Raw genomic sequence first — 20,049 nt, 5'->3', positions numbered from 1 at the left:
GATCAAAGATGTTGGGGTTTTGGGTTTGCAATTTGTGGGTTGGGTTGGGGGGTTGTCGGTGGGGAGGAGAAGAAGAGTGGTGGTGGTGGTCGGTGGCAGTGATGTGGTTCTGGGTGGTGGTTGGGGTCGAGTCAGTGGTGGGGGAAGGGGAGAAGAGGACGAATGACAGTGGTGGTTGGGTGGTGGGGTTGTCGGTGGGGAGAAGAAGAGTGGTGGTGGTGGTTGGGTGGTGAGGAGAATGGTGGTGGTGGTTGGGTGAGGAGGAGAAAAGAAGAAGATGATGAAGGTTGAGGAGAAGAGAAGAAGATGAACCTTCTGATTTCTTTTTATTTTTTATACTCCCTCCGTCCCTAATTATAAGCTAAAGTTGTAAAAATCACGCTTATTAAGAAATGTTTAATTGATGTATTGGTTTTTGAAAAAAAGGTACAACTTTTCATGTTTACCCCTATTTAAAATAGAACTTTTTAATTAATATATTATGAATAGTGCTCCACTACCAATAAATGCAAGGGTAAATATGGAAAGAAATATTAGCTTTTACAACTTTAGCTTATATTTAGTGACAAAACATAAGTCTCAACTTTAGCTTATAATTAGGGACGGAGGGAGTAATTTTTTAATTATGTGTGGATGGTGTAATTAGTAAAAATAGGGGTGAGAATAGTAGTCCCGTTAAAAATTGGACGGCAATGTGACGGAGGGGCCCAATTTTAACAATTTGAAACATAGATGGTCTAAATCGCGCAATCAGAACAAAGGGGGCCAAAATTGCACAAGAGGTAAACATCAAGGACGAAAACTGCAATTAAGCCTTCGCATATAAATTTGCTAGTAACAGTAACGAATTGAATATCCATCACAAAAATTGTATTTTTTTAGCAGGGGGTATTCCACCACCAATTAATAATTATGAGACTAATTCTTCATCTTTCTATTATTAACGCATTAAACGGTACTGTGAAAAACTTAATTAATCCAAATAAAAAAAAAAAGTAAGACAACAAACATTTTTAGTAATAAAGTATACAACCTTGGAAGAATCTTTCCATATATAAGTCAGCATAATAATATAACTAATTGTTCATCAAGTTGCATTAATTAATATTTATACGTATCATTGACTTCTATCCACGAAAACAAGATCATATGATTTTTTTAAAAAAAAATGCATAGTTAAAAAACAAGTAATAATTCATGCACACTTCACTTTTTATTTCATCTCATTTTTATACTTTTTTTTTCTTACATTTATCACATTATCTATGATATCATTTATTTCTCCCTCTTTTCTTCCTATTTCATCAAAGTTGAACTGGAAAAATTACGTGAATAAAGTATTATGGTTAAAAAACTGCTAGCTGAACGTGACAAGTTATTTTTAAAAAACTAAACTACCTTCACCTTGGCAGCTAGGGAAGAAACGTAAGTCAACCATGGATAAACGTCGTCGAAGCTAGCAGATTATATTACATCATATTATTCATTTCTCCCTCTCTTTTTTTCAATCTCATTGAGTGAAAATTATTGAGTGTGAACGAAGTATTAGGAAAGTCAAATATACAGCAATATGTACATATTTGGAGTTCATATTCTTTTCTAATTTATACACCGCGTATAAATTAAATACTGATCATCACGAGCTCTGTACCAAGTTAATGTGCAAGCTTTTCTCGATCGAGTTAGACCTGACCTGTAACTTGTAAGTGCCTAACTTTTCGATTAAGCTTTTATAATTTTTTTGTCGATGCATCATTTATTCTCTGATTTGCCCTGCAGATTGTTAGTACGATGGCAGCCACAAGCAGCAGTGCATCAGCCAGTGGAATAGTTCTTGAACCACTCACAATAGACAACTACGACAACTGGAGTCGTCTTGTGAGAAACTACCTAATGGGGCAAGATCTCTGGAAGATTGCCATGTTTCCTAACATGGATGTGAAGTCTAAAGAAGAGTATGAGAATTGGGAGAGGATTAATGCCATGGCTTTACACATCATTCAGCTAGCATGTGGATCACAGAATCTGACTCATATTAGAGATGTTGAAACGGCCAAAATGGCCTGGAGTAAATTAAATGTGTTATACACCTCAAAATTGAAAGCCGACTCAGATATTCCGCAAGGTATTCAATTCTCATTTTTTTTCTTTTAATAATAAGTTTCTGATTATGTAAGCGAGTTTGATTTAGTAATGGGGGAAAATAATGTTTAGTGGCGGTCATTTTTATAATTCTTGCTGCTTTTTACCGTCACTAAATGTCATTTTTTCGTCGAAGACTAAAATCAAACTCACTTACAAAATCAGGAACTAATTTGATCATTGAACTTTAAAATTACTATCTTTCACTTTTAAAGTTTCGGATAACATTAATTATATTCGATTATCTAGTTTTGTTCTTGAAACTTTACTGTTCTGATCTTTTACTGTTTTTTAATTTAAATTGTATTAGAAATCTAAGATTTTTTTTTACCTATACTTTCATTGAATGATGAAATAAGGAGATGAACATGACAGATTTTCAGGGTTTTTTTAATTAAATTTTCACCCGAGAAACGTTAGTTTATGGATGAAATCTTGATAGAAAATTAAAATTGCAAACTACAGTGAATGTGAGGGATTAAAATTGAAATTTTTAAAATCTAGGGACCTCATTTGTATAAACGGTATAAGTGAAGGGCTAAAAGTATAATTAAGCCTAAAATAGTAAACCAGTAAGAGTATTCTTGATGGTGTAAAATTTCCAGAAATTTTATACACACATTGGATTTGGATTTGTAAGGGTAGAAATTAATGGTAAGAAAATTAATTAATGAGATAAATATTGGATTTATAAAAGATCAAAAAGGTTTGGGAAGGGAAAAAGCTAAAATAATAATAGTAAACATTTTGGAATGCAACTGTGTATTATTAAATAATAAATATTTGGTAAGAAGAAGTTTATTCACACGACTCAAACACATCCATGACAGGTATAGCGGAAGATAATCTGGGTGACTATAAAAAGCTGCACATGCATGTTCTTAGTGGCGAGTGGGAAGATGCAGAATCATTCATCTATACAAAACGCCAAGCTATATATTCCAAATCCTCATGGGATAGGACTGTTCTTCACACTGCAGTAATTGCGGGGCATGGAAAAATTGTGAAGGAATTAGTAAAGATAGGGAAAGACAGATTGGTAAATATTCAAGACAAAAATGGCTACACTGCTCTTGCACTTGCTGCAGAACAAGCGGGAAACATTGAAATAGCCAAGTATATTATCAGGGGAGCAATAGACCAACCCCGCCTGCTAACTGTAAAAACTGAAGCCGGTGAAATCCCTGTTCTTCGTGCTGCTGCTAAGTCACACCAAAAAATGACCACATATCTTTATACCAGAACTCCGTTTCAACAGTTCCAAGATGCAAATTCCCACAATGGCTCTTTGCTTCTTACACGATGCATCACCGCAGAAGTATTTGGTAATTAGTTATGCAATTCCTCTTCTTCTTCCTGCTTTTTGCTTGCTTTTCGTTAGAAATTAAGTCGATTCTTGAAATTTCTGTTACTGTTATATATGTTAGATGTGGCTTTAGATTTACTCCTGCGTACAAAAGTGCCTCTTGCCCTTGATGCTGAATCCCAGGACCTACAGCCCCTATACGCACTGGCATGTGTGCCTTCTGCATTCAAAAGTGGTTGCGGATACGGACTCCTTCAACGAGGCATTTATAATAGTAAGTTTTTCCTATATATGTTGCATTTAAGTGTTTCTGTTGGATCTGTTTGATCAATTTAAGTCTTGTATTTAAAGTTAATGGAGAGCTCAAGCTATTCTACTTCCATTTTCAGTTTTGATAGTCCAATTTAACCACGAGGAGGACGACGACGCTGATGCTACTATAAAAGTGGTGGTGTCCCAAGTTGCTCCAGAGGAAGAAGACCAGCGTAAATCTTCTTTTACGGGTATGGATTGTACCATTTCTCTCACACTTTGCAAATGGTCTTAATATATTTATTTTTTATGCTGTTTTGCACACAAAGATACACGTACACTTAATATTTAATGAGATGCATGTAAGAGAAAATTTGTGTGAATATATCAAAAATGACAAAATGTAATTCTATACATGAATGAGTTATGTCTTAAAGGTTAATTTTCCGTGTTTCTTCTTAGGAAGGTTCTGTAGACGGGTGTTGAATTTTGGGCCAGTAAAGCTTTTAGGTAGGTTGATCAGAGTACTATATTTCTTTGAGTGATCCTCTGCCATCATATTGCTTTGATCAGCGTTTTTTATGGATTTAATTTTCAGGTCGAATACTCCTACCAGTTTACATGTTAGTTCAAAAATCACTTTTGATTATGCTCCCTGGTATGTCAACCGAAAGTGATTTTTTTTTATGAATTTCTCCTGCAACGATCAACTTCAGCACTAAGTCCCTAAAAATATAAAATTCTTTCAGGAATGAGGAAAATATATGATCAGAAAAAGAACCACCTCATAGTCCGTGAAATATTGAGGATATTGCAGAAAAGAATTCGGGATCCAGAGGAATTCAACAATACACAGCTGCAAGACGCATCGGGATACGATGCCATGTTGCAGGCAGCCAAGCTTGGAATTATTGAGTTCATAGATATAATGAGCAAGGCTAATCCTAACCTTTTATGGGCCATTGACCAAAACAAGATAGGCATATTTACGCATGCAGTCATGAATCGTAAAAAAGAAGTCTTCTATCGCATACAAGATGCAAAAGTAAATGGACGAAAGGATATAATTAATGGTCGTCCAGATGCTTCTGGCAATACCATCTTGCACATGGCAGCATATCTAGGGCCTTCTTCTGATCTTGATAACATACTTGGTCCTGCTCTCCAGATGCAAAGAGAAATTCAATGGTTCAAGGTTAAAATGGCCTTCTCTAGCTTCATCATATTAATTTTAACACATAAGGAACATATTATAAATAACACGTCTGAATGACAGTAGTAACAACATAGTTCGTGAGTAGATCTTTTTTTTTAACATGATCCACGATCATCGTGTAATACTAGTTTTAATTTGACACATAACATTTCTTAATTACAATGCATGCAGGAGGTGGAGAGAAATGTGAATCCCAGGTGTAAGGAAGCCAAAAATGCAGAAGATAAGAAGCCTATTGAGGTATTCAATGAAAACCACAAGGAGTTGGTGAAAGCTGGAGAGAAATGGGCAAAAGAAATAGCTGGTCATTTTACAATTGTGGGCACTCTCATAATGACTATTATGTTTGCTGCAGCCTTCACTATCCCAGGAGGGAACAATCACAATGACAAGATACTTACTGCTTTCATTATATCAGATGCTGTATCTCTTTTCACTTCTTCAGCTTCAGTCTTGCTTTTCATTGGGATTCTCACCTCGCGTTATGCGGTAAATGATTTCCACAAGAGCTTGCCATGGAAGTTGTTTTTCGGGCTCCTTTTCCTTTTCTTGTCTGTCTTCTCTATGATTGTTGCCTTTTGTTCTTCGCTTGCTATGTACCGGAAGGGACACCAACTAGTCAAAATTGCAGCCATCTCAGTCAGCTGTGTTCCGGTCTACGTCCTTCTACAATCACTGGGCCTCTTCATTGAGATTTTCAAATCTACAATAAGATCCGAACTTGTTCACCTCTTTTCTCCACCTCCACTTTGGAAGAATAAGAAGAGAGATGAAAAAAATGACTAATGTAATATGTGATAAGATAGAAAGAACGTGTGAAAATAATGATATGAGAGAAAATGTAAATAAATCATTATTCATAAGATCCTTGTTATATTCTTCAACTTGATCGGTAGTTAATTCATCAAGTGATGAAATGATGGAATATGCTCACTTTCTACTACTCCCTCCCTCCGTTCCTAATTATAAAACTTAATACAAAAAAATGTGCTAATTAAGAAAGTATTAAATGTGCCTAATTAGTTTATTGGTTTTTTAAAAATGCATACATTCTTTCATATTTATCTTTTGTCATTTTCTCTCACTAGTTAATGGTAGGTGGTAATTAAAACTTTGAAATTGAAAACGCACAATTAATGTCAGGGGTATATATGAAAGAATTGAATACTTTTTGCTAGATTATTGTAAAATGTCTTATGTTTAGGAACATGAAAAATTTAAAACTAGGTCATATAATTAGGAACGGAGGGAATATGTTGTAAGTTGTAACAAATGTGTATTCTTTTCCTTCAATGTTTTTAGGTTTAATTGCACATTTGGTTTCCATATACTATTTACCATTTTCACGATTTCAATCCCCCACAACAATCAATTTCATAGCGCACCCCTAACGAATACCTCGCCGTCCATCAACCGTGAAAATCCCAACGTTTCTCCCTCCTAGTAACTTCTCATTTATCATGACGTGGTACTCAAATTGGAGAGAGAAGGATGACTTAGCACTCAAATTTAAATTTTATTTAAAATTATTAATGCTTTTGATATTTTTTGTACTAAGTTCTGGGGTTTCAAGTCAGCATCCTGTTGTTTAGATGTTTCCTACCAATAATTGAAGGAATTGGAGCCTTCAATATTATTTATTATATACTCCTATTAATCTTAGGTTATGTTTGGCACGTTTAGCTGATAAGCTAGCTGAAAGCTGAAAAGCTAGCTGATAGCTGAAAAGCTAGCTGAAAGCTGAAAGCTGATAGCTGAAAAGCTACATAATTTGAACAAAAGTGTTTGGTAAAACTAGTTGTTGAACAAGCTGAAATTGTAAAATGACATAAAAAGACATACTTGTATAATTTTTTTTATATTTAACATTACTTTATTTTCACATTAATACCTATATGATATTAATATTAAAATTATTATAAATATTTTAATTTCACTCAAATTATTTATCATCTTAAAAATATAATATTAATTTTTACTTATTTAATTTTCTATATTTTTATTAAATTAAATAGAATAAAATAAATAATTTGTAATTTGTAATATAAAATTATTTATTTTATTCTGAAGTAGTAATTATTTCTGTGCAGGAACGATGTACATATGAGACAAATGTGATAACTGATAAATAAATAAGTTTTTTTCTTAGTACATCGGAAAATGAGTAGGTAAATAGGTTTAGTAAAAACGTATAAGGCTAAAGGTGAAATTTTGATAAAATAATAACGATAAAAATGAGAATATATTTAATAAGCTATAAGCTTTAAGCTTTAAGCTACCTGAGATAGCTTATAACTTAAAGCTTTAAGCTATTGAAATAAGCTCATTCACCAAACATTTTTATAGAGCTTTTAAGCTAGTCAAATAAGCTTTAAGCTAGTCAAATAAGCTATAAGCTAGCTGAAATGACATGTCAAACATAGCCTTATACTCCATAATCCACAAGAGGACTAAGTCAAAGTACCAACTCAAAGCATCTGGCTATAGCTGTATCAGCAAAAACAAATTAAAGGTTGGTGGAAATGAAGTGAATCTCCCAAGATGTTTTCTTTTGGTAAGATATTTGTTAAAAGGAATATCTTAATTAGGTTTTGTTGGGTTTTAGCTAGTTTTTGTTCTTTTGTGATTTTTTCAATGTATCGAAAAAAAAAAGGTTTTGTAAGGGTAAGTAGAATTGAATATATACCACATACCCACATGGTCTTCTTAAATCTCATGCTGAACGAACTTTCAAATATTCTTATGCTTGCCACTTGCTCTTTTTAATTGCCTCACTCTTTGGAATAAAATATGCTTAATGATGAACATAGTCATAGATATGTTAAACCTGAGATTGCTTTTATTTATTCTATTTCTATGCTACAGACTTGTTACATGATGGTACAGAGTTCATTATTCATGCTGCATTATTTGCTGCTCAGTAATTACTTGTTGAATATATATATATATATATATATATATATATATATTTGCTGCATTATATGGTACAGAGTTCATATATATATATATATATATATATATATATTCCTTTTTTTTTGGACAGCAATATATCTATATTCCTGCTCCTAGAGTCCTAAGTTGTTGAACAAAATTTATGCAATATTTTCTGATGTATAAATTAAATACTTCTAGTCTTGCTTAGAACTATTGACAACTTTTTAATTTGTCACCCATATGTGTACGCAAACTATAATACATAAAAAGACCAGACTAGAAATAACATTAAAAAAGAAGACCATGCGGCTATGCAGGGGAAAATTGACACCAATTAAAAGATCGAGTAGAAAGTTTTGGTTAAGAGATATATGCTTTTTGATATATTTCTCTTTTCTTTTCCTATTAAATCATCTACCAAAACAAAAATGATTGTTAAACATATGAATTATTGAATAGTGCAAGATACCAAACACCTTCAGTTTATATATGCAGTATAAAACCGCAACAAAATCACAAACTTTGCAACTTGTGACCGTTCATGGCCGCCACAAACTGAAAGCATTGTATGCAACTCTTCATATATTCACCAATTATTACTCGTAAAGGTAGATTTATCCACAAGTATATAAGAAGAGCATGATGCTTTCGTTTTCCGGTTACAGTTCTGATCCGCGTCCCCTCCAATAGCGAGAGGAGCTATGTTTTTGTTGGGTTATTTCGTTGGTGGAGTTATGGCCGAAGTCACGGTACAACCGGTGTGGTGCTGTTTTTTGTCATGAATCTGTTTTGGGCGCTATGGTTCTGGGCTCCGAAGTGTTGTTCGAGATCGGTGGTGAAGGTGGTGAAGATTCGGGCTGACCGTGTGCTGTTCGGGGTCGTTGTCGAGCTTGTCCCGCTTAGGTTTTGATGCTTTCATTTTCCGATTGCAGTCCTGTGCTGATCCGCGTCCCCTCCAATAGCGAGAGGAGCTCTGTTTTTGTTGGGTTATGTGGGTTCCTTTGCCATATCTCGGTCCCCGATAGATGCTCCTTCAATTTGGACCTTGTCAATATCGCTCGCGGTTTTTCCTACTCTTTGTGCAGGGTAGGTGTTCTTTAGGTGCTTGATTTCTAAAGTTATATCTTTGGGGGCCTTTTAGCAATTTAATTATTAGGCAATTTTGTGTAACTTTGGAGGGGATTAAACTCACTTTGTTGAGTACTGATTGTTTTTTTATAAGCCAAAAGATAAATTGAAATAGTATAAGAGGTACTTTAACCCAATACAAAGAGAAAGAGGAGAAGCAAAAAGAAAGAAATACATATCAAATGGACCCAAAAGATACTAACCTTCTTGGAAGCAAGAAAATACCAATAATGCCTCATTAAAACCTTCTAAGAAAACCCCCTTAAAAAAAACCTAGAGAGAAAAAAGAGTACAAAATTGATAAAGACTTAAAGCCACCTCCAAGAAGCCTAACAGAAATAACAAAAAAGACCAGGACCCAGAAACTCATATTCTGAGCCCACCCCAACAAACCCAACGTCCAAATGAGTTTTGAATTCAATACATGAATATCAAAAGCAAGCCCCTCCACATCCACTGTAACAGAACCAAGATTGTCCAAATAGACTATGATATTATCCTCGTGGCCCGCCAGCACCAAGCAAGCACACAAACACACCAAACAATGCAGGAAGAAACGCACCCCCACCAATACACAGGATATATCATACCATATCATCACCATATGTTGAGTACTGATTGTACCATCTATCATTCCATTTACTAGAACTTTTGCTTTAAAAAAGAAAAATATAAGAAGAGCATGAACTTACCAAAGTTTTATATTGTTATATTTTCGTAATTTTAATATTATAATTCTTAATTTTTTTTAAGTTAAATTTAGTATTTGTTAATTAGTTCTATAATTATATTATTTGTTTTAGAGTAAAATACACTTACCCCCTCAAGGTTTGCTAGAAAAACACTCCACCCCATTCTTATTCAAAATATACACTCCACCCCACTCATTTTATCATGTTAACTCCATCCAAAAGATGCTAACGGAATATTCCATTCAAATCAAAATTATTTAATGTAAACATATTTTTTCATTTCTTTTTTTTTTCTGGTTATTTTTTATTTTATTTTTTTCAAAAAAAAACTTCACTTTCAAATAAAAATCGTTTAACGTCAGTTCCATTTAAAAAAAAAACGTTAGTTTCAACAAAAAAGAATATAACATCACAGTTACTAGTAATACCCAGATTATAAAGATTTTTATAAATAGTGAATTATATAAAAATATTTCGAAATTAATTTCATACTAATTAAAATTTCACCAAATAAATACTAATTAAATTTCTTTTTCCTAGATTTATAAAAAAATGTTGCTTATGAATTCATTGAGTAATGTATGGATATTATTTAATAAAATTCTCTTATCATATATCAATAACATCCCTCATTTTCAATTACTAAAAGTAATATATACTTTAACATTTAACATGTTATAACCAACGCTATCCAAATTAATTAATTAATTAAAATAATAATATAACTTTATATTCTTTTATGGAGTGGAAGTTTAACGTACTTTTACCATAAGTTTTAATTTAAAACTATTTCATACATATTTATTCTTGAATTATTTTATAAAATGGTTACTTTATATACCAGCTCCAACAGTATGTAAGCATTGAGAATATTTGTTTGGTCAAATATTAGAAAGTGACGTTTTTTTCTAAAAAAAAAGAAAAAAAAGGAAAAATAAGTTTACATTAAATAATTTTGATTTGAATGGAATATTCCGTTAGCATCTTTTTGAATGAGGTTAACTTGATAAAATGAGTGGGGTGGAGTGTATATTTTGAATAAGAATGGGGTGGAGTGTTTTTCTAGCAAACCTTGAGGGGGGTAAGTGTATTTTACTCTTTGTTTTATTATTATTAATTGTAACTATGGTAATGACTTTAGTCTGATCTTGTTGTTTGGTATGCTCGTTTGACCGAATTAGAGCATGCGCGTGGTTCTCTTGTGTGTTACGTAGTTGTTGTCGCGCCTGAAATGGCAATCAAGGTCGCATTGATATATAAGGCTTTTCGTTTTTTTGGTGTTTTTTTGTTATCGTTGTTTTCGTTGGTAGGATCGGTACTTTTCTGCCGTAGAGTTGTATTTCATTTTTGCTTTCTTTGTACTTATCCTTTTTCGAGAGGATTTATATCTCGACTCCTTATAAATTTGATGAACTTTTTTGCTTTCGAAAAAAATTATAACAACAAATTGATGAAGGTATCGGGCCAATAATCTGATTCCAGCAAATTTGTTTTCAGTATAGCATTTCACTTGTAGAGTTTTTTAGAGGTGAGGATAAAATGGGGAACTCAAAAAACGGAGATGCTCAGCCAACTTTCTTCTCAAATAAGAAAGACTAGAAAAAGTAGGTGTGACCCACCAAAATTCATCTCCCTCTTCATGCCGGCTTCAAACCAAACAGAGGTAGGTTAGGTCTCTCTTCTCTATTTCTCTCACTTCCTCTTCTCTCTTTGCTAACTCTCTATTACCAAACAAAGTGTAAGGGGCGATAGCTCCTTTTTTGTTTTATGAAATTTCCACTGTCAATGCCACTGGATGGCCCAGTGGTGACACATTTTTTTCACTTTCTCTACTAGTGATGAAAACATATCCATCACAAAATCCTAGCATATAAAAGGAATTAGTGACGGAATATGGAGAGGGAAGTTCTCCGTCACAACTTCTTAGGTTCCATGCCTCACTCTAGGCCTTTTTCCAAACCTTCGCTACCTTTTGTTTGGTAGAGAAGAGAGAGTAAAGAAGAGAGAAATTGAGTCGAGAGAAAGATGTGAGAAATGAAGTAGATTTAGATGTTGTTTGGTATGAAAGAAAGATAAGAGCGATAGAAAGAAAGAATGGGGTGGAGGAAAGAGAAAAAAATCATTTTTATTCTAAATATGAAATTTACCCAAATTGACAATTTTGTGGTGGTTTATGTTAATTTTCCGGCGGTTTACAACCATCAAAAAAATGAATAAATGACAGAAAGAAAATAAAATTGATGCACATGTTGTTTACTATTCCTTTTCTCCCCAAATTGAAGAGACTCAATAAAGGCGTGAGATCAACGGTTTAATCTCTCTCTTCTCTTTTCTCTCCAACAACCAAACACACATGCTTCCTCCTTCCTCCCCTAACTCTCTCTTTTCCATCTTCCTACCCAAATCTCCTTCTTCGACCAAACACAGTTTTAGGAAGCCGAGTGCCATTGTCTCCGCCCTCATCTGTCACTTCCCGTTGACACCTCCCTCCACCTTAATTAGGCCTTGTAAATCAACATCTACATCCCTCTACGCAGACCCTTCATCCTCGATGGGTGCCACCACCTGCTTTAATCCTTAAATGTGTTGAGGACTCCACCAAACGCAATCTCATTGAGTAAAGTAGACGACTCTCATTGTTCTCAGTTCTCACATCGTCTTCGCCTTCCCCTCCTATCCCAACCCACCAATTAGGAAAAATATCAAATTCAAAACCAAGTATTTATACTAGTATTATATTACTTAAATAGAGAAAGAAAGAAAAAATATTACTTAAATAGAGAGTAATTTTTTTCGGTTTAAAGTTCAAACATTCAAATGTTTGAGTCACTTTTATTCACTTCGAATAAACGACGTCGTATACATAACCTCTCTAAGGCTTATTTGTTGAAATTGTTCCATTATTACACCATTAGTGTAAGAATGGCTTTTCTTGGGACCAAGATTCAAAAAAATGAATCCTCGTGCTCGCACAGGTAAAAAGTACTAGTTATTATTACATAAATAGAGAGTAATCATATTTTCAATCTAAATTTCAAACACTTCAAATGTGGCATTGATCTCTAAACGACATCGTATACACAACCATTTTAGGGCTAATTTGTTGAAATTGTTCCATATTACATTACACCATTAGAGTAGGAAATGGCTTTTCTTGGGACCAAGATTCAAACCACCACTTTCACATGGTTCAGTTCACTCCTTCACAGAGACAAGCACAAGCTCCTTCTGCATCGAAAATCCCTGAAGAAGACGATGATGACAACAACACAGTGCAAATCCAAGAGACCCATTTGCCCATCTTGTTCCAAACCCACCCGAACCTGTCTCTGCTCTCGAATCCTCACCCCTCGTATCCCAAACTCGGTGAACGTGACCATTCTGCAGCACGCGTTGGAGTGCAACCACCCGCTCAACTCTGCCAGAATCGCCAGGCTTGGCCTCAAGAATCTCACGCTGGCCACTGTCTCTGATGTTCACGACGAAGCTCGGTTCCTGATTCAGTTGCTGAATCCCAATCCCAAATCGAATTCGGTTGGAAACTCCTCAAATGGTTTGTTTTCTTGTGAAATTGGAGTGACCCACGATTTGTTTCCTCAGAAAGATTCAAACTTTATTGATAGTCCTGGTTTCAGAAATGATGTTGGGGATGTTCCAAATTCTCATGTTCCGGCTGAAAATGTGAACCTGATAAGTAGCAATGAAGGTGTAGATGTGAATGATGATGTTGAGAAAAATTCAGTTTATACTAATTGTGATCTAGCTAGTGGTGTTGGTGTCAATGCAGATAATGGTTATGGAGGGTCTGATATTGCTGTTACAATTGGCAAATTTGGTGCCATTAGCTCTTTATCTCATGTTTGGATGGCAGCAGAATGTGAATGTGAATCATCTAGTTTAGGCTTTGACAAGATTTTGACTTGTCCTGAAGCTTGTGAAGCACTCTCAAAAGGGTTTTTGGTGAAGAAATTGAGTGAAGATGTTAACTTGGAAGAATGTGAAGAATTTGAGCTTGAGATTTGTCCTGGATCAGTTCTGCTATTTCCCTCTGATAAGGCTGTTACTGTTAGTGACCTAGTTGATGTTGGTTTTGAGGTGAAGAACTTGATTGTTCTGGATGGAACATGGTCTAAGGCAAAGAGAATTTATTGTGAAAACCCCTGGTTGAACATTTTGCCGCATTTGAAGTTGGAAGTGAATGAGGCGAGCTTGTATAGTGAAGTGAGGCGCCAGCCCAAAGCTGGTTATTTGTCCACCATTGAGAGCATTGTATTTGCTTTGAAGGCAGTTGGGGAGAGTCATGAGGGCTTGGATAATCTCTTGGATACTTTTGAATCCATGGTTGGAGATCAAAGACGGTGTAAAGATGATAGAATGAGCAAACTCTCTCCTAGTTGAGGCCCTTTCTTCTTTTTGCAATAAATTTTGAACCATGAAACTTCAAGAGTTTTTGACTCACATGTCCTTTCTTTGCATTCAATTGTTGTCCGCAACTGCAATAATGGCAACAACCGCAACGGACTTGAAGTCCCCACAGCGGCATCATGACCGCAATTGTGGCCATTTCAACTTTCAACCCACATTTATCCGCAACACGGCCACGGCTGCAATTTGTCAACATGGAGCCAAGGGACATTGGAAGAATCAAGCTGGAACTTAGATGATTATGGAAACCTCGGCAGAAAGGAATGTCAAAGATTTTGGCGGCTTAATGATGTAAAAAGAAGTTGATTATTAACAAACATGGAGAAACAGAATCTAAAAGAGGGGGAGGAAGTACAATGATTTCTGGAATTCAACACACAAATATCTGTTATTAAAACTCTTTTTGTCTTGACATCTTTATCAAATTGCTGTGATGATATAAATGTAATTGGATTCTCAAACCTGATTTTATGTGTTGATCCTCACTGGATGAAATCAATTTTATTGCTTTGTGACAGAATACGCTAACCCAAAAGTTTACAGTCAATGCTTAGTAAACCTACTTTGCGGTTACTCCAGTTCTATCCAAAGATTGTGTTTATATTCTACTTTCACCCTGCTACCAGTAAACAGTGGTTTCAGATTAAATGAGTTTTTTAATTTTGTGCATCCTCATAGCACAGCTTTAGAATCAAATCTAAACTTCAGTCAAATATATAAAATAATGCATCAGTAAGCAACAAAGTTTTAGTTTTCCTATATAGAATGTTAGAAACCAATCTAACAAAGTTCAGACAATAGCAGCAGCATCGATGCAAAGAGACAACTAGCCTTACACTTCACAGAATAAAAATCACTACAAGTCCTTGAGTAGTAAAATACATGGACAACCGGCAGCTATGTACTGAAACACCCCAATTTACTCATTCTGCTGAAAGAAGCCTTGCACAATCAAGCTACTAGTAGTGATATATAAATAATTTGAGGAATTGTCTCATTGTTTATATATACATGAACCAAACACTTGCCATTTCACCTAGTTAAGGAATGACAATTGCAGGCCTGGGCTTTTAGGGTTTCATGAGCATACTCCTGAGTTCATGACTCTTCTGATTAACACATCCTGAGCTGACCAAAGAGGTTATCCAGATATCATCAGCTTGTACTGACTGGTCATCATCGTTCCTGTGCCAACTCCAGAAGGCATGAGTGGAATTTACAATCCTCAGCTCACCATGACCAAAACTCGCTTCACGGAATTCTGACCACTTTGGCTGGGGATTTATATACCTATCAATTAATAAATGATGTAAGTACACATCTAGCAACAATGAAAAAGAACAAAGAGATTTCAGGCCACATTCATGCTGATGAACAACCTCAAAATAGCTTTTCTCACATAACAAGCAATTCAGAGAACATATTTCTATGGTATGTTTTCTGGCAGTGAACTTACCTATGAGCTAAGCCTTCTCTGTTTCCTCCATCCCCAATAGTTATATGTACTGGACCACAGGGATCTAGTCTTCCATTATACACACGTTTCTGTCAATCAGACAAGGTACCACTTAAGATCCAATTTCCATTAAATCACGCTCACGAAGAAAATAAATGCCAAACCATGAAGGCGTACCGAACGTTCATAAGCATGAACATGACCAGCAATAACTAAATCAACACCAGCAGCATAAAGCAATGGCTCCATGGCTGCCATCATATCATCCCCAGCACCTTGATGAGCCTTGTTGCTATTATACCATGGCACATGAAACAACACAAGCAGCCAGGGTGTCTTTTTCCTGTCCACCTTTGACAAATCTTCCTGCAGATGAGGGATGAACAAAAATTTAAAAAGAGAAAAAAGAGACAAATAACACTAATATAATAATAACAATAATAAATGGAAAAAGAGGATTTCTTTTCAGAATTTATTATCTAGTCTGAAGGGGAGCCATGACACAACGGTAAAAAGTTGTTGCCATGTGATTGAGTTCACTGGTTCAAGTCCTGGAAACAACCTCTTGTGTAAAAAACATGGTAAGACTGCGTAAAATAGACCAAGTGGTCGGGGACCCTGAATCCCGAGCTGCCCTTTATATATTATCTAGTCCAACCACATGGCTGACTATGGATTCTATTGCACACATCCAAGTATAGTAACTACTGGTCAAATAGGAATCAAATCAACTGACCTTTAGCCATCTATATTGTTCTGAGTAAACATCATAATCTGCATAAGAGCCAAGCATGATAACATGGACACCCGCAACTTCAAAAGAGTAATAGAGATTTGAAGTTGATCCACTTTCCTCAAATGGCATTTTCCATCTTGAATTATAGGAAACAAACCCATCCATCAACGATAACATGCTCTCCTCTTCATGATTTCCTTCTGTGACCATCCATGGCCTTGTACTAGCAAGTGGCTCCACTAGCTTACCAAACGTGTCCCATAGATGCTGCATACAATCAGCATATGAAAGATCTCCCGGAAGCAGGTATACATCATATTTACATCGGTCGATATGATCCAATGTCGATTCAGTCCAACCGGTTTGACCTAGATCCCCGGCCACGGCAAAAGTGATCGGAAATTGAGCCGGAGGAGTTTTAAGCTGAAACTCATGACCTTGCCCACCACACCTGTAGAAATACACAGTGTTGTCTTCCAAAGGCCCAATTACAGTATGGTGTATTTTCCCTGAGCTATATAACAGATAGTTATAAGAGGTGGACTCTCCTTCAGCAATTGAGTCATATTTCCCAGGTAATATTCCATATTGTACAAATGAAGGTGAATTGTGCTTATCATCAGTAATCCATGTAATTCTCATGTGCTTGTCTCCTGCCAGAGAAATATGTACCTGGAATATACATTTATGCTTCTAAGAATCTGAGTTGGTACCACAAATAAAACAAGCATAAAGAGGTTGATATGATATTATTGGCTATTTCATTTGCTTAGTAAAGGAAGCATGGTTCACAGTTCAAGAATAGAAACTACTTTTGAACAGATAATAACCCTACATCAACAATGAATCAAACATGAAAGCAAAATAATTCAAGTGCTGTAAGATTGATCATGAAGAGAATAGCACAAATTAACCTGATGAGGGTAAGATTGGGATTTGGAATTTGAATCCAATGGCCATGGGATGTGTAAGGTTTTTCGAGGTTGGGGGCGAATGTATTCTGCTGTGACAGTTGCAGAGATAAGCGTTAGAATCAGAACTAGTTTGAGTTCCATGTGATGTATGGTGTCGAAGTACCCTGGAACTAGTTTGAGGGACGACAACGTTGTACTTGTTCTTCAATCTTCTTTTTTATCATCAACCTCCAAGTCCTTGATGTCACCAAACTTGTCCTTATCCTACATTTTGATGTGTGAACTAAAAAAATTTCCAAATTACAAGTTACAAGCAATAATATTTTTGAAGTGGTGATTAATTTGAGTTTTGAATTTAAAATAATTTAATTTTAAATCAGAGTTAATTAAAATAATATTTGAAAATAATGGAAATTGCATTTATTGGAACAGACATACAATTATTTCTCGAACAAGTGACGTTATCTCTCAAATATAAAAAATACTCTAATTTTATCACTAAATGAAGAAAATATAACATAACTTGTTTGTTTGAAGGTTTCAAATAAAAGTAATTATATTTGATATCAACACAATTTTAAATGTTTTAAAATAATTATGTCAATTTTTTTTAAACATAAACCATCATGAAATTAGTATAAATGTTTTGGTGACCAATGAGGTGCTTTTTGAGACTAAATGGATATGTAAGATTGAGAACATAACTATGGAGAACCCCATGTGAATATATGAAAGAGTATCAATATGTAGGAAATTACAATTTCTCAATTATAATAGTGGTAAAGGTGAGCGACGTGAAAGTGTAAATGCATTGATGGATCCTTGTAAAAGATAAAATCTCCCATAAAAGTTATCAATTATAAAAGTGTATAAGATTCTAAAAATTGGAATATGAGAGGTGATCTCGAAAGAAAACAAGATTATGTTATCAACCTCTTAGAAACATAAACTTACAGAGTGAGTGAGAGTAGGGAGAGAAAATAAAGTTAAGAGTTTTTTTAAAGGTAAATTAATTAATAGGGGCCTAAAAGCCAAAACATCAGAGTGAATAATAGAAAATAGGCTAAAAAGCCCTTTTGGTCCCTGATGTTTCAAGTTTGTGCAAATTTTGCCCTTACTCTATTTTTGTTGATCTTTCTACCCCTAATATTTTCAAACAGTGCACTGTCTACCCCTCTGTCAGTCAGACGTTAAAAAACTAACGGAATGAGTTGATTTGACTTTTTTTTTAGATGTTTTTTGGACCTGTCACTTGGAAATTACAAGTGAAATTGGAAAAAGGGGGCATGAGAGATTCAAACTCAAGACTTATAAGTAGTAAAATATGCATTTAACTTGTTCAGTTACATACATAATTGATATATACGTCAAGAAAAATTAATTTATATCATTTCCTTGATCATCACCAACTTCATATACTCTTCTGGGTAAATAGTCAAGTTCGTCCCTGAAAGTGTCCACCGCCTTCAACTTCGTCCCTAAACTTCCAAAATGACACTCGTGGTCCCTAGATGTGTCAAATCTCCCTCATATGCAGTCCCTGAGTTAAAATTAGCTCACGCCGTTAACGGAAAACTGAGTTGGGATTTTTTTTAAAAGCCAGCAGCTGATGTGGCATTTAATTTCAACCCAGAAAATAATAAAATAAAATAGTTAAATAAATAAAGAACAACTTCAGGATATAAAAAAACTCACCCTAAATTAGTCTTCATCATCTCACCGTCTTCATCATCACATCAACACCACACCAGAACCTCCTTCCATTCTGCTTCCAAATCCATGTAAGATCCTCACTCTTCCAACCCATGAAGAACCCCACCACCGCTAGAAGAGGAGTCAGTGAAGGAGGTCCTCTCTGAAACACCCATTTCCAAACCCAACCAAGTTCCGATTTTGATAGCAGAATCGAAGACCCAAATGCCTCTACTTCAACACCCATATCCGGTTTGATGGCAGAAACAAAGACCTAAATTCCTCTACTTCAAAACCCACCAGAGAAATTCGAAACAAAGGATGTTATAGAGGAGACGAAGCTTTTTTGCCGCCACCACTGCTACCGTTACAGAGAACAGAGAAGACGAAGCAGACAGAGGGAACGGGGACACAAAAATGGAGTCGATCTGTTCCATATTACCCATGATATCCAAATTGAATCTTCATCTAATTTGTTTTTAGATTTGTATTATGCTGGTTTCAATAGCTTAGTGTGTGGTCTTTTTTTGGGGAATTTACGGTTTTTAACCCTATTTCACTTTATTCTGATTCTGGATCGTGGGTTCACTATAAAGTTTGTAACTTTATGTTAATTTCGGATTTTGGTAGACTTGTGGTTGCTAGTTTTGGGGCTTGTGTAATTGGTGTGTGATAGCTGTGAACTGTGTGATAATTACTCACAAATCATGATGTGGGTGCACCTTGGTGCTGGATTGAAAGGGTGTGATATATTGCAGTAGAATGTGGTGCGCGTTATTTGTGGGAAAAACTTTGGTTCAGATTCTGCTCTTGCCCCTTAAGCCTATTTCTTTTGTCTGCTGTGATTAGCTTGCTTTACTTCACTAGTTTTCTATCTAAGTCTGTTGCATTTTAATCTCTATGTTTTTTTACTGATTACTTCTTTTATAATGGGTGCTAGATTTGGGGTGAGGGGGTGAGGGACAGTGTGAGAGGGAGGGGATGAGGGTGGGAAGAAGAAGAAGATGAAGATGGAGGAGGGTGATGGTGGTGGACTGGTGGGGAGAGGTAGAGGAAGATGGGGGAGAGAAAGAATTTCTTTTCAACCATAGGGACTAAATTGAAGCCTTTAAAATTTTCACAACATTCAAGGACTAAATTGAACCCTTCCCAAACA

The 20,049-nt window shown here is 35.3% G+C and overlaps 3 protein-coding genes across 4 annotated transcripts; 2 read left to right on the top strand and 1 right to left on the bottom strand.

Moving 5' to 3' along the window:
- Positions 1–1,516: 1,516 nt before the first annotated feature.
- LOC130733138 (uncharacterized) lies at positions 1,517–5,800 on the top strand. 2 transcript variants are annotated; one of them, XM_057585225.1, is made up of 9 exons: positions 1,517–1,702; positions 1,780–2,125; positions 2,973–3,467; positions 3,570–3,722; positions 3,838–3,951; positions 4,163–4,210; positions 4,299–4,358; positions 4,450–4,895; positions 5,088–5,800. In XM_057585225.1, exons 2-9 carry the CDS (start codon positions 1,792–1,794, stop codon positions 5,700–5,702), a joined length of 2,265 nt encoding a protein of 754 aa, XP_057441208.1. In that variant the 5' UTR covers positions 1,517–1,702; positions 1,780–1,791; the 3' UTR covers positions 5,703–5,800. The 2 variants fall into 2 exon arrangements, with proteins under 2 accessions (XP_057441208.1, XP_057441209.1); XM_057585226.1 differs by lacking the exon at positions 4,163–4,210.
- A 6,956-nt stretch (positions 5,801–12,756) lies between these two features.
- Positions 12,757–14,656, top strand: LOC130733137 (uncharacterized). The gene has a single exon (XM_057585224.1). It carries the CDS (start codon positions 12,815–12,817, stop codon positions 14,066–14,068), a length of 1,254 nt encoding a protein of 417 aa, XP_057441207.1. The 5' UTR covers positions 12,757–12,814; the 3' UTR covers positions 14,069–14,656.
- A 172-nt stretch (positions 14,657–14,828) lies between these two features.
- Positions 14,829–17,420, bottom strand: LOC130733136 (purple acid phosphatase 18-like). The gene is made up of 5 exons (XM_057585223.1): positions 17,202–17,420; positions 16,288–16,959; positions 15,729–15,917; positions 15,552–15,640; positions 14,829–15,385 (listed from the first exon to the last, which is right to left on the bottom strand). Exons 1-5 carry the CDS (start codon positions 17,340–17,342, stop codon positions 15,166–15,168), a joined length of 1,311 nt encoding a protein of 436 aa, XP_057441206.1. The 5' UTR covers positions 17,343–17,420; the 3' UTR covers positions 14,829–15,165.
- Between the last annotated feature and the right edge of the window lie 2,629 nt (positions 17,421–20,049).

The sequence above is a fragment of the Lotus japonicus genome, chromosome 1 (assembly GCF_012489685.1).
Source record: "Lotus japonicus ecotype B-129 chromosome 1, LjGifu_v1.2".
In the NCBI taxonomy this organism is placed as follows: domain Eukaryota; kingdom Viridiplantae; phylum Streptophyta; class Magnoliopsida; order Fabales; family Fabaceae; genus Lotus; species Lotus japonicus.
The sequence above is the reverse complement of the archived record's forward strand: the minus strand, read 5'-3'. Positions and strand labels throughout refer to the sequence as shown.